The sequence below is a fragment of the Parus major genome, chromosome Z, assembly GCF_001522545.3.
Source record: "Parus major isolate Abel chromosome Z, Parus_major1.1, whole genome shotgun sequence".
In the NCBI taxonomy this organism is placed as follows: Eukaryota; Metazoa; Chordata; class Aves; order Passeriformes; family Paridae; genus Parus; species Parus major.
The window spans coordinates 42,898,105-42,910,192 of NC_031799.1; the positions used below are offsets into that span (position 1 = coordinate 42,898,105).

Consider the following 12,088-nt stretch of genomic DNA (forward strand, 5'->3'; position numbering starts at 1 on the left):
CCCCCACCTGTTGGTACACCCAGGGTTTTCCTTGCCCAGGCACAGTATCCAGCACTTTCCCTTGTTGAACTTCATGTGGCTGTTGATTGCCCAGCCCTCTTAATTTCCTTGGTGTTCTGTTTTGATCCCATGTCCAGCTGGCACCTCAAGATAAAGTACACCTCTAACATCCTGAATGTTCCTTATTCTCAATGCTGATGTTAAGGAATAGTTTTAATTAAAAAACAGAACAACCAACCAACCAAAAAACCTCAGTGAAACTTGAATTCTTGCCTGCAAATGAAAAAAAAAAAAAAAAAAAAAATCTTTAACTCTCTCTTCCCATTTTTCAGCCCATGTTTTTGTTAGTAAAAAAAAAAAAATCTTCCTTTGAAAGAACAGTTGTAAGGCCATATTCTAAACAATATACTGGCTCATCAGGTCTTTGTACCTTAAAAAGTTGATCTATAAAATGTAAGATAGAAGTCTCTGAATTTGTGTTTGTTCCACCCTGAGAATGCTAAACATAGCCTAGTGAGAGAGAGAGCACTGTATGAAGACAGGGATATAGCAGCTGAGACCCGTTACACTCCCTTAACTACAGCAGCCACATCCCATGCATCCACCTTGGGCACAAACATAATTTAGTGCTTTCTGTGAGATCTTAAGGCCCTATAAGAGGCAGTAATCATTATGCAAACTGCACAAAGATACTTCAGTACTCAATTGCTCATTGCAGATCCATGATAAACATGTAGAAAAGCCTCCCAAGTGTTCTGCAATTTCTAGTCAATACCTATAAATTACAGAAGAGGGTGCTCTGTACTACTGTACACAAAACAGAAGTTTGACTTCTCAGCCCATGAGCCCTCTGTCCTACTGCTATTCACTCCAGCTTACTGGTTCTAAAGCAATTTGTTGTTGACCAAAAGACAAAACTTAGAAAATTAATATTGTACTTGGAGAATGGGATTTATCATCTCACAGCTTAAAAAGAGTAGGAGCTTGAGCCATAAACACTAAAAATTAATGCTTTCTGCTCATTTATTTAGCTTTTAATAGTCTGACAAAAAGTATTTCAAAGAATGTCAGAACATGTAAATCAGATGAGTCTGATGACACAATTGAACAAGAAGGACTAATCAGCTTCAGCACCCTAAGCAAGTTTTAAAATACCTGAGGCAAAGCTTGTGTGGATAACTCACAGTTTTGAGGCAGTGTTTAATGAACAATAAAGGAAAAGGCTGAAATGAACCATGACATGTTATTAAGTAAAAAGGATTTTTCATCAAAGTATATTACAAAAATTATACCATCCCTGTCTGAAATGCTGGACAAGAGCACTTAACTTACTCAGTTTGGTAAGGGATCTAGCTATGCAAAAAATTATGAAGAACTTGGGAATTAAAACAGATGATTGGTGAAGCATGGTTTGTGTCATGATATGGCTTGAGTTCTTTGTCCTGGAGACATAGGAACATCACCATAAACTTCTGTTTAACAATTGGTATCAATTGTGCTGATTTACATTGCTAGTGGATCAGTATTTTGCATCCATTTTTTGTCAGCTGAAGAACAGCTCAGCTCATGAGGGTATGGGGATCCATGTCACTTGCTGACAGCACTTCCATCTTGTCTCTCCTGCCATCACTTATGTCCTTTAGAAGAAGGTTACTTCAGTGGTGAGCATTCCAGGGGAATCAGAAGCACATTTTGCTGGGACTCCAAGAATCTGACACTGTCGCGCACTAAAATTAAATGCACGTTTAATTAAGACAGTATTCCAATGAAAAGTAATACTTTTCTCAGCATGCATGCAGGCAACACAAGTGAGTTCTCTAGATTCATCATGTCTTACCAGCTGCTACAACTCTGGCATCTTCATGGGCACGGTGTCTTCCTGCTGCCCGGTGATCTGGGCTCTCATTCCACCATAACACGTGAACTGAGAAAGTACAAATAAAGTCAGCTGAGCACTTTTATGCTGCAATACAACACATACTCTAAGTCCTAGCCATCTGCCTTCATCTGTTACAGATGCAGTTATCAAAAGCAATTCTCCAGGCATCCCACCCAGTAGTGGGATGATCTTTTACTGAGCCATTGCATGGTTTGACTTTAGCATCAGATCTGAAAGTCTTTTAAGATTGTGGCAACTGGCTTACGTCTATAATCCAATACACAAAGTTGAGTTCAAGGACTGTTTACAGGACTTTGGTGATCCACACCAACATTTTCAGCGAGCTGGCCAATCCTGATCCAGGACGAGGGCTTGCCCCTCTGCCTCTGCCCTTTCCCATGCCAAAGTCTGTATCAGAAGTTGATGAGTACCTGTGTTAAGTAATCCATATTCTGTGTGGAAAACACCTATCAGGCTGGTATATCCTGTGTTGATGTGAGCATTGACTGCAGCTCGAAATGCTTCACCCCACAATGCTGGCCCACCAGGCTTCATCTGGAAAGTAACCCATTCATATACACCTAGAAGAAAAGGCAAACACTACCACAAGGAAGGAAATACAAATTAATACAGCAGATCTTGAACTGTGTCTCATGGCCACAGCGTACTTGCTGTGAGACCAGTATGACGTTTCCCTGTCATTTGGGGACAGCAGGAAACTGCCCCTTATTCCCAGCACACACAAGAACTCACAGCTTCCAGAGGCTCACAAGAGCACAGGCTCACTAAATGTAGTTAGTTCAAGTGTAAAGCTAAGTATGAGGACCCTGAAGAAGAGAAAGCTTCACACAAAGCCCAACTTTACAATTTTCTATGTTGCATGGAAATATCAAGACATTCAGCCTACTTTGCAGATACCACAAGTGTTCATACTTGTTTGAGGGATTTTGTAGCTGCTTGAACAATGCTGGGTGTCTTTTCTAAGACTGGTGATGTTTTCTGGCATTGTGGAGGTTTATGAGATTACAAACCCCTTTGACTCCTGGCAGTTGGTCACAGTAAGATCTGACAGCATAGCCAACACAGCAGGACTAGTTTAGCACCTCTGCTGTGCCAAGCGATCTCCCTTATTTGTAGCGAAAAGGCATAATTTGCAAAAAAAACTCCAGTCCTTCTAAAAGTTACTTGTCTTCTTTCTGTTCAGGTAGTTACTTCCTATCATTGTCGCTGGCACAGAAACAGAAAGCTAGACACTTGCTACTTGGCAGTGTCTGGTGTCACTCTCCAACAACTGGCTGGAGATAAACTACAACAGTGTTTGAAGTCGTCTCTCCAGATTTTAGAGAAAACAGGACTGCTTTCAAATTCAACAGTAGCAGCATAAAATTCAGAATCCTGGGGAAATAAAGAACAAAGATTACTGTATCTGGATATGTACTGAGGGCTGAAGCAAGGTCTGTTCCCTGTCACTTCATGCAAGAAAGCCTGCCAATGTTCATATACGGAGGAACACTCAATATTATTAATATCAACTTTGCTACAGAGAGAATTAAAATACATAGGGACATGACTTCTACACTTAACCTATGATTGTTACAAAAAACTGTTCCAAAAAGGGAAGAACTGCAGAACTACAGCTTGGTTACTCTCATCTCTGTGCCTGGCAAGATCAAGGAGAGATCCTCATGTTTGACTTTCATGTATCTTTAAAAACGTAGGAAATCTTTTAAACTTTTTGTGAAAGAAGCAGTAACATCAAAGCAAATTGATAAGAGGAAAATCTCTGTGAAAGAGAATGATTATCCAGGAAATGCCCTCTCAGTGATGGACAGACAAAGGAAATCTGAGATGGCTGCTCTGATCACTACTATGGCATTGCCATTTTGCATGTTCATTTAGCAAGTCACAATCCTGATCATTAACAACCTTAATGATCAGCACTCTGTCTGTTATTGATGCACCTTAGTGAAAAATCCTTCTGAAAATCTCTGTCTCTCATCTGTGTTATGTCACCTTTTCCACTTGGATGCATGTACATGCATTTGTTACATAAAGGGAGACAAAACTATGCAATACCTGGTTTGAACTTTAAGCCATTTTTTGTTAGTGCCGGTTACTTGAATCAGCAAAAGAAAAGATAAGCTCACCCCCTTCCTTTGGAGGTTTCCCAAGTTGACACCAGGGCACCAGGTAAGCAACCTCATTGTGCTGCTTCTCTATCAAGGGGAGAGCTGCAGAGATGAATTTTCCCTGCCAGTCTTTGTCATTTGCTAGTGCATGCCGGACTGCTGTTCTGTGGGCAAAATTATCTGTAAGAAAGGAAAAAAACACATGAAAAAATGCATATAATGTCATGTCAGACTTAATCAAAATGTGTAATTACAAGAAGGCAAACGACATCTAGTTTTGAAACTGGCAGTTTTCAGACATCATATTAGCTCAAAGCAGATGTGGTAAGTTTCCTTTAAATTCTGCAAAACTTCCTTTAAAATCTGCGTTAGCTCTCACATTAAAATGGATTCAAGCAAAATGAAAATTTCCAAGAAAGTTTACAAAGGAGTTAAAATAAGTTAAGCAATTTTACTGTTAAAATAGATTTGAACATGGCAATTGCAGGATCTACTGGATGTGGCAACAGTTACCAAGGATAAGATTTGGAGAAAGCACAGTGGATATGGAAATGAAGTGGAAAAAAATAAAAATCAGAAGTAATAGCCTATCAAGAAAAAAAATAATAAATGCGGCTTGGCTTATATAAAGTGACATTAAAACTGTAGAATTAATGTTTGTGTGTTCCGTTACACAAAAAGATGTTAAATGCCCAAAAGCTAAACTTTTTCTTTTTTTTTTTCTTGGAAAACAAATCCACTTAATTAAGAGCATGAATTTCAACTGCTTAGGCTACAGTGGCATCTTAAGCAATATATTTATGCAGACAGCTCCCAACATTACAAAAGAAAAATCCAGCATCTGAGAATGGGAAGAACCTTGAGACATATCAGTATCCTGGGAAAAAAAGAGGTAAACATAGCAATTACGGAAGCAGGGGTCTGATGAATCAAGGAGGAAGAATGTTGTGAAATTTGTTCATTTCTCAGATAATAGTGTGGTCTCAGGGTGGGGGGAGAAACCATCACAATTAGACATGTAAACTACTGTAAGGAAACAAAAGGTATAAGTTTTGCCTTAACTTTGCATTTTAAAGGTTTCTCATAGATTTTTTTTTAATTATTTTTTTTTTTATTTAGAGATAGTAACAATAGCCAAGACTGAAATGTTCTGAGAAGCAGGACAATTTTTAAATTCAAGTGAACTCAAAATATTGACAAATGAATGGCCCTCTCTTGAAGGAAAACAAAGACATGGCTGCCCAGGTCATGAGAAATGTTGAGGGACTCAATGTCCTTTTTTGCCTTGGTCTGCACTGGCAAATGCTCCAGCCAGACCACACAAGTCACAGAAGGCAAAGGCAGGGATTGTGAGAATGAAGAATGACCTGCTGTAGGAAAAAATCTGGTCTGAGACCATCTAAGGGACGTGACGGTGCACAAATCAATGGGACTCAATGAGATACATTCACAGGTCCTGAAGAAACTGTCAGAGAAGGTGGCTAAGCCACAATTTGTTGTATTTTTGAGAAGTTATGGCAGCCCATTTTTAAAAAGGAACATAAGGAAGAACTGCAGAACTACAGCTTGGTCAGTCTCACCTCTGTGCCTGGCAAGATCAAGGCGCAGATCCTTATGGAAAATATGCCAAGGCTCATAGAAGACCATGAGGTGATTTGTGACAGCCAACATGGCTTCACTAACAGCAAATAGTGCCTGACTAATTTGGTGGCCTTCTGTGATGGGGTTACAGCTTTGGTGGATGAGAGAAGATGGACTGACATCAGAGGAGGTGACAAAAATAATTCAAGTGCTCAAGCACCTCTCTTGTGAAGACAGGCTGAAAGAGTTTCGGCTATTCAGCCTGAAGAAGAGAGGACTCCAGGAGACCTTACAGCAACATTGCAGCACCTAAAGGAAGCCTGTAAGAGAGCTGGAGAGGCACCTTTTTACAAGGGCATGTAGTGATAGGACAAGAGGGAATGGCTTTAAACTGACAGAGGGTAGACTGAGAATCACAGGATGGTTTGGATTGGAAGGGACCTCTGAACATCACCTAATTTCAACTCCCTGGCCATGTGCAGGGACACCTGCCCCTGGACCAGGTTGCTCAGAGCTCTATCCAGCTTGGCTTTAAATACCTTCTGGGATGAAGCAAGATTTAGATTAGATATAATGAAGAAATCCTTCACTGTGAGAATGTTGAGGCACTGCAGCAGATTGCTCAGAGAAGGCTGTGGATGCGCAGTCCCTGGAAGAGTTAGAGGCCAGGCTGGATGAGGCACATAGCAGTGAAGTTGAGAGGAACCAAACAATTTTCTAAGTCTATGCTTCCACAATTCATCCCTCCAAAACAAAAGGGATTTCCCTTAACTGAAACAGGTGTTGTGACGGAGCTGGACTTCAACGAGTGCAGTGTGTCAACATGCAGCTGGACTGCAGCAGGCGTTCAAGGGGAATTATACCGGTGTGCCTTCCCACCCCTCTATAACCCAAGTATCACTTCCCTTGGCAAAAGCACAGCCAGCACACCTAGCTTTTAGCATAATAGTAGCTTTTTTTGGCTCACCTGCACCTTCCACGTCAAAACTAACTCCAACAACCTAAAAAGGTCATCATACTGCAAAAATCACATTGATAGCAAGGTTAATGCTGCAACAAAAACACTTTGCACACTTGAGAAGTCAGACCTGGTGGAGCGGCTTCCAACCTCAGTACAGGCCCACTGCAGAAGGAGTTTAAGCATGAAAACAGCATAATCATTTTTTTATGTGAGTCACTGGTAGTCTGAGCTAAAATACAGTAAAATTATACATGCATATAAACACACACAGACCGCATATGCGTGCATATTTCCTTTTTTCTACTAATTTTGAAAGTTTCAAGACGTTTGCGGAAATGACCCTAAGTTAAAAATATTTACCATGAATGAAACACTCAGCCACAGTTCCTCTGTTATACCTGTTTTGAACAGAGACTGCTGTTCAAGAACATTTGTAACTTTCTCATCCCAACACATTAAAGTTGTTCTGACAAGGTCTGAAGCGTTCTTGTCACTAAACCAGTACAGGAGCAATGTTATGGGGGCACCTCCCTACAGTAAGAACAACAAATAAAAGCCAGGAAAGCATTCCCCTCACCTTCTTGCCCGGGAAACAGGGGACACAGAGAGAGCAGAACAGCGCAAAGGGATGCTGACCATACCATACTTCCAAACGTGGAGCACCCTGTTCATCGCTCCCAGCTCCGAGTACCAGAATCCCACCAGCTCTGAGTGAGCTGTGCGAAAGTGAAAGTACTTCTTGACCAGTTCCAAAAACTCCTTCATCTTTGCTGGCTTAATATCATATGTGCGAATTTCGTAGAAAATGCCATTATTTTGTCTGGGCCCTGTAGCAAGGCGTACCTGAAACAAAATAGTAAAAAAAAATAGTAAAAGTAATTCTCAAGGCAGAAAGTTGTTTTCTGCCTAGTATTTTTTAATTAATGCAGAACTACAGAAGGATCTTTTACAGCAGGTTGGGAGAGGAGCACTGACGCCGTGACATCCACTACAAAAAAAATACCTTTTGACACTTTTCTTTGTAAGTAGTAACAATGTCCATTATTTGCCATTCCTTTTGGCAATGCAACAGACTGTGATGTGTCATTTATTTGATGCACTCAACTGTTTAATTATTAGCTCATAACAAAGCAGGATTTTCCTTTTCCTCTTCCTCAGGAAGTCAGCAGCAATATGCATTTGGCTAAACACATTATTCAAAAGCAAGGCTGCTGAGATGCCACCAAAGAGGAAGCAACACCAACATCTGCCTGTGCTGCGCTTACCCAACCAACTCATGCTACTGCATTGTGTTTTCTACTTAAAATCTTATACCAGTATTAGCAAATTACATATTATTGGCAAATGAAGGAAAAAGATACCAACACTTGGGAAAGAGTGATTCATTCTAACACATGATTGCTTAAGTCCACATCCTAGTTCTTTACTGGCTGCTTCCCAAGGGCTGATCAAGAACAGTTTTTTTGCTCATACTAGGTAAAACCCTCTGGGAGTCCCAGATTAAGTGTACTTTTGCAACTGCCTCAATAACCTGGAACATGCTACTCACCTCTCAAATAAAACATGAAAAATTAAGGCCAAAACACAGCTTTGGCCATAGCCCATGTTTGCACAGAGGCAGCTACAGGATGGATTTTGGACATGTCCTATTTCACAAGAATCTGCAGGCATGAACACCATTAATAACCAGAACATAATTGTTTATGTTTAGAATTTACTTTATCATCCTATCCACTGTGAATCTAGATGTTCCATGTCCACCACTAAACCATATTCTCAAGTGACATATCTACCTGTCTCTTGAATACTTCCAGGGGTAGTGACTCCACCACTCCCCTGGGCAACCTGTTTCAGTGCTTTACAACCCTTTCAGTGAAAAAAAAGAATTCTAATATCCACTCTAAACCTCTCCTGGTTTAGAGAACTTGAGGCCAGTTCCTCTAATTCCATCACTTGTTGCCTGGAAGGAGAGCCTGACCCCGGGCTGGCTGCAGTTACAGGTGGTCGGATACGGAAGGTGCAAACCAAAGGCTTTGTTCCTCAGTGGCCCTTGCAGCATGACACATCTAGTGCTGGCTGCTACGAATCACCGCTCCTTGGGGCTGTTATAAACCCCTGCAGGATCCTGGCACAGTGGGAAGCCTGCATGCAGTACCGAGCCATTCCATATTGCATTTATGTGGGAAATGAGAAGCCCTGAAGCTTTCTGCTTAGGCAGACACTGGGACACTGCAGGACTGCTTCTGTTCCAGACACGGGCAACGGAGCTGGTGAAGGGTCTGGAACACAAGTCTTGTGAGGAGGAGCTGAGGGAATTGGGGCTGTTTAAGCCTGGAGAAAAAGAGGCTCAGGGCTGACCCTATCCCTCTCTAGTTGCCTGAAAGCAGGGTATAGCCAGGTGGGGGTCGGACACTTCTCGCAGGCCGAGGACAGCGACAGGATAAGGGGTCATAGTCTCAAGCTGCAGCGGGAAAGGTTCCGACTGGACATCAGAAAGAATTATAAACAGAAGCAGAGATGGGACATTGGAATGGGCTGCTCGGGGACGTGGTGGAATCGCCGTCCCTCGAGGCGTTTAAGGAAAGGCTGGACGTGACACTTGGTGCCACGGTCTGGTTCCCAGGCTGGTGGTGTTCGAGCACGGGCTGGACTCGCTGATCTCAGCAGTCTTTTCCAACCGGATCGATCCCGTGACCGGGGGATGGATCCCAAAGGGCCCCACACGGCTCTGGGCAGGGCCCGGCGCCAGCCTCGCCACAGACGGTGTCGCGACAGCGCCAGGCCCCGCCTGAGGGAACGAACGGCCCCCGCCCGCCCCGCGTCCCCGCCGCTACCTGCGGGCCCGAGCGCGGCAGGGCCAGGCGGGCGGCGGCGGCGAGCGGGCGGCGGAGCAGCGCCGGCGGCAGCATGGCGGGCACGGCCTGGCCACAGACAGCGCCCGGCCACAGACACCGCCCAGCGCCATGGGGGCGGTGCGGGGACCGGCGGGCCCTCCCTGCTGCGGGCGGGCCGCCGCTGGGACCGCCTCTGCAGCCCGGCCCGCCGCCTGCGCACAGAGCCGCCGGTGGACGCACCGGGGGCGGGCGGAGCAGGAGGAAGGAGGCGTAGCTGTTGTGGTTTTCAGCTCCAATAGAGATGAAGCAGACCGCGGCTTTCCCCGCCTCTCCCTTTCTTATCCCCTCACATCGGTGGAATGCGGAGGAGAATCGAATTAAAACTTGTATGCTGACATGAGAACTTAATAATTGAAGCAACAACTACAATAACAGCCGCAACAATGTCGTTGCTCACCACTCACTGTCTGAGCCAGGCCTTCTTTTCCTGAAACCAGACCATCCGCCCTTCCAGGTAACTCCCCCCTTTTCATAGAGTGAGCATGACGTTTTGTGGTGCGGAGCATCCCTTTGGTCAGTTCGGTCACCTGTCCCGTCCGTGCTCCCTCCCACTTTCATCTGCGTACTGCCTCCTGGCAGAACATGAGACAAGGGGGAAAAAAAAAAGTCCTTGACTTAGGATAAACATGACTTGGCATAATACCAAACCATCAGTGTGTTATCAGCCGCATTCTTACTCCAAATCCAAAACAGCCCTGTAATAGCTACTGAGAAGTAATTAACTCTATCTTAGCTGTAACTAGGGGCAACAAATTACCAGGCGTCCGTGCCTGACATGTATCTGTGCCTCCGTCCGTGCACTTGAATACAATAGAAACTATCCTAACTGCTTTAGGACACCTGGGATCTTCTTCCTCTCAGGCTGCCCTGGGGCAAAGCACTCAGTAAGATCACCCACACCCCGGGATCAGACTTCAAACTGATCAAACCGATCACACTGATCCTCCTTTGCAGAACCAAACTTCAAATTATGCAGATACAAATCCTTCATCAGCAGTTCTCTCCATAAGAAAGTCACATGGCACTCCTCTGTGGTGTTCTTTTAGGTGAAACCAGAGGTGCCAGCAGTGCACAGCACCGGGAACTCTCACCCCTTTTAGAGCTCTGGGTCCAACTGCATACTTCTAATCACACAGTTACCAAGGGATGAGATTTTGTGTGGCTGACACTATATCTTCACAGCATCAAATATTGAATAAGATGAATATAAAGACAAAATTTCTTCTGGAATCAGAGTTTTACTTGGGAGACAAATCAGCTCCTAGCAAAGGATGCTTTATGGAAGACTACATAAATTTACAAGGCATCTTTTATGATTCCTCTTAATAGGGGCAGGGAGGGACGTTTGTTCCTCTACACCAAATAATTGATTTTGAGTGTCTCTGCAAGGAGTTAAATGTGATAAGAGCAATTATGAATTTATGCCTATGGAGCTTTCATGCTTTTTCTCACAATAAACAAGTTTTTATTTTCTTAAAGAAAATTCAGGAGGAAAGATTGTCTAAATTAAAAGATGATAGAAAAAGTTGTTTTAACATACTAAAAGAGGAAAGAATTAAGCACCTACATTGTGTGTTATATGTTATTTTGCAAGTGGTTACATTTGTTATAGATTTTTTGCAGTATGGCATTAAATAAGTCTCAGAGTTTCTACAGCAAAATCACATAATCACAGCATGACATGAAGTGTGACTATTGACGCAGTTGCTGCCAGTTTAAAATTGGTTTAACATGGAAGTTTTTTTTTTTCACTTATGAACAAATTGTGTTTCAGCTGAAGGCAAAGAATAGGATGGCAAATTCCAAAATATTTAAACTTCTCCATTGTTTATCTCATTGTATGGTTGAAATAACATTCTTCATAACCATGTTGTAGTGGAATATTTCTTCACATTTCTAAAAGATTTTATATTTTATTGTTTGAACATTTTCTGGGTTTGCTTTCTCATCAGTAAAGTTCACAAAAGCCAGGATTTGAAGTGAATAGTGATAAAATGCAGGTTTAGTTCTTGCTAACCTGAATAGCCAACAAGAAGCTTTGATTTTTTTTTTTTGATTTTTTTTTTTTTTGTATATTCAGGGAATACAAAAGTGATCATGATTTTCATAATTGAGCATTAACAGTTCAAAACAGTGCGGAGTCAAAATGTACAGAACTGCCCTGGAATTCAATGAAGGCCTGCAATTATTCCCTGAAACAAGTCAGTGAATGTTTTTACACAGCAAGTAAATTTGAGAAAATTGCAGTCAAGAAAGTGACTTAGATAAAATTTGTTGAGAAGATTGCTCTTTCACCTCTACGGTTTTGCCTGGAATTTGGATTTGCTATACTTCTTGGTATTTTCTCATTCATATTCTTCTAGAAGTCCATGGGTTTGTGTTTCTGTGTAGATGTGGCAGAGACAGAGGGGAAGAGAGAGGATTGTAGCTCCAGCTCCTGTCAGCCACTCGAAAGGCTGTCTACCAATATACAGAATGGTGAACAGGAGCTGTGCTTAACAGACAGGTTGCAGATGGTACTGAACATCTGGGAATGACACTGTTGATCTTGTGGAAGAACTCATACTGAATAGTATCCTGTTTTTGATGGGACGTTTTTAGTTTGGTACTGAATTCACGAAGCATGTGCTATGTGCAATTTATG

The 12,088-nt window shown here is 42.6% G+C and overlaps 1 protein-coding gene across 3 annotated transcripts; it reads right to left on the reverse strand.

The window, feature by feature from the left end:
- Nucleotides 1-999: 999 nt before the first annotated feature.
- Nucleotides 1,000-9,965, reverse strand: NIPSNAP3A (nipsnap homolog 3A). Of its 3 annotated transcripts, none has more exons than XM_015652485.2 (6): nucleotides 9,849-9,965; nucleotides 7,192-7,393; nucleotides 4,027-4,188; nucleotides 2,311-2,460; nucleotides 1,838-1,924; nucleotides 1,000-1,727 (listed from the first exon to the last, which is right to left on the reverse strand). In XM_015652485.2, exons 1-6 carry the CDS (start codon nucleotides 9,948-9,950, stop codon nucleotides 1,651-1,653), a joined length of 780 nt encoding a protein of 259 aa, XP_015507971.1. In that variant the 5' UTR covers nucleotides 9,951-9,965; the 3' UTR covers nucleotides 1,000-1,650. The 3 variants fall into 3 exon arrangements, with proteins under 3 accessions (XP_015507971.1, XP_015507974.1, XP_015507973.1); XM_015652488.3 differs by lacking the exon at nucleotides 9,849-9,965 and adding an exon at nucleotides 9,385-9,474; XM_015652487.2 differs by lacking the exon at nucleotides 9,849-9,965 and adding an exon at nucleotides 7,554-7,607.
- Nucleotides 9,966-12,088: the final 2,123 nt, after the last annotated feature.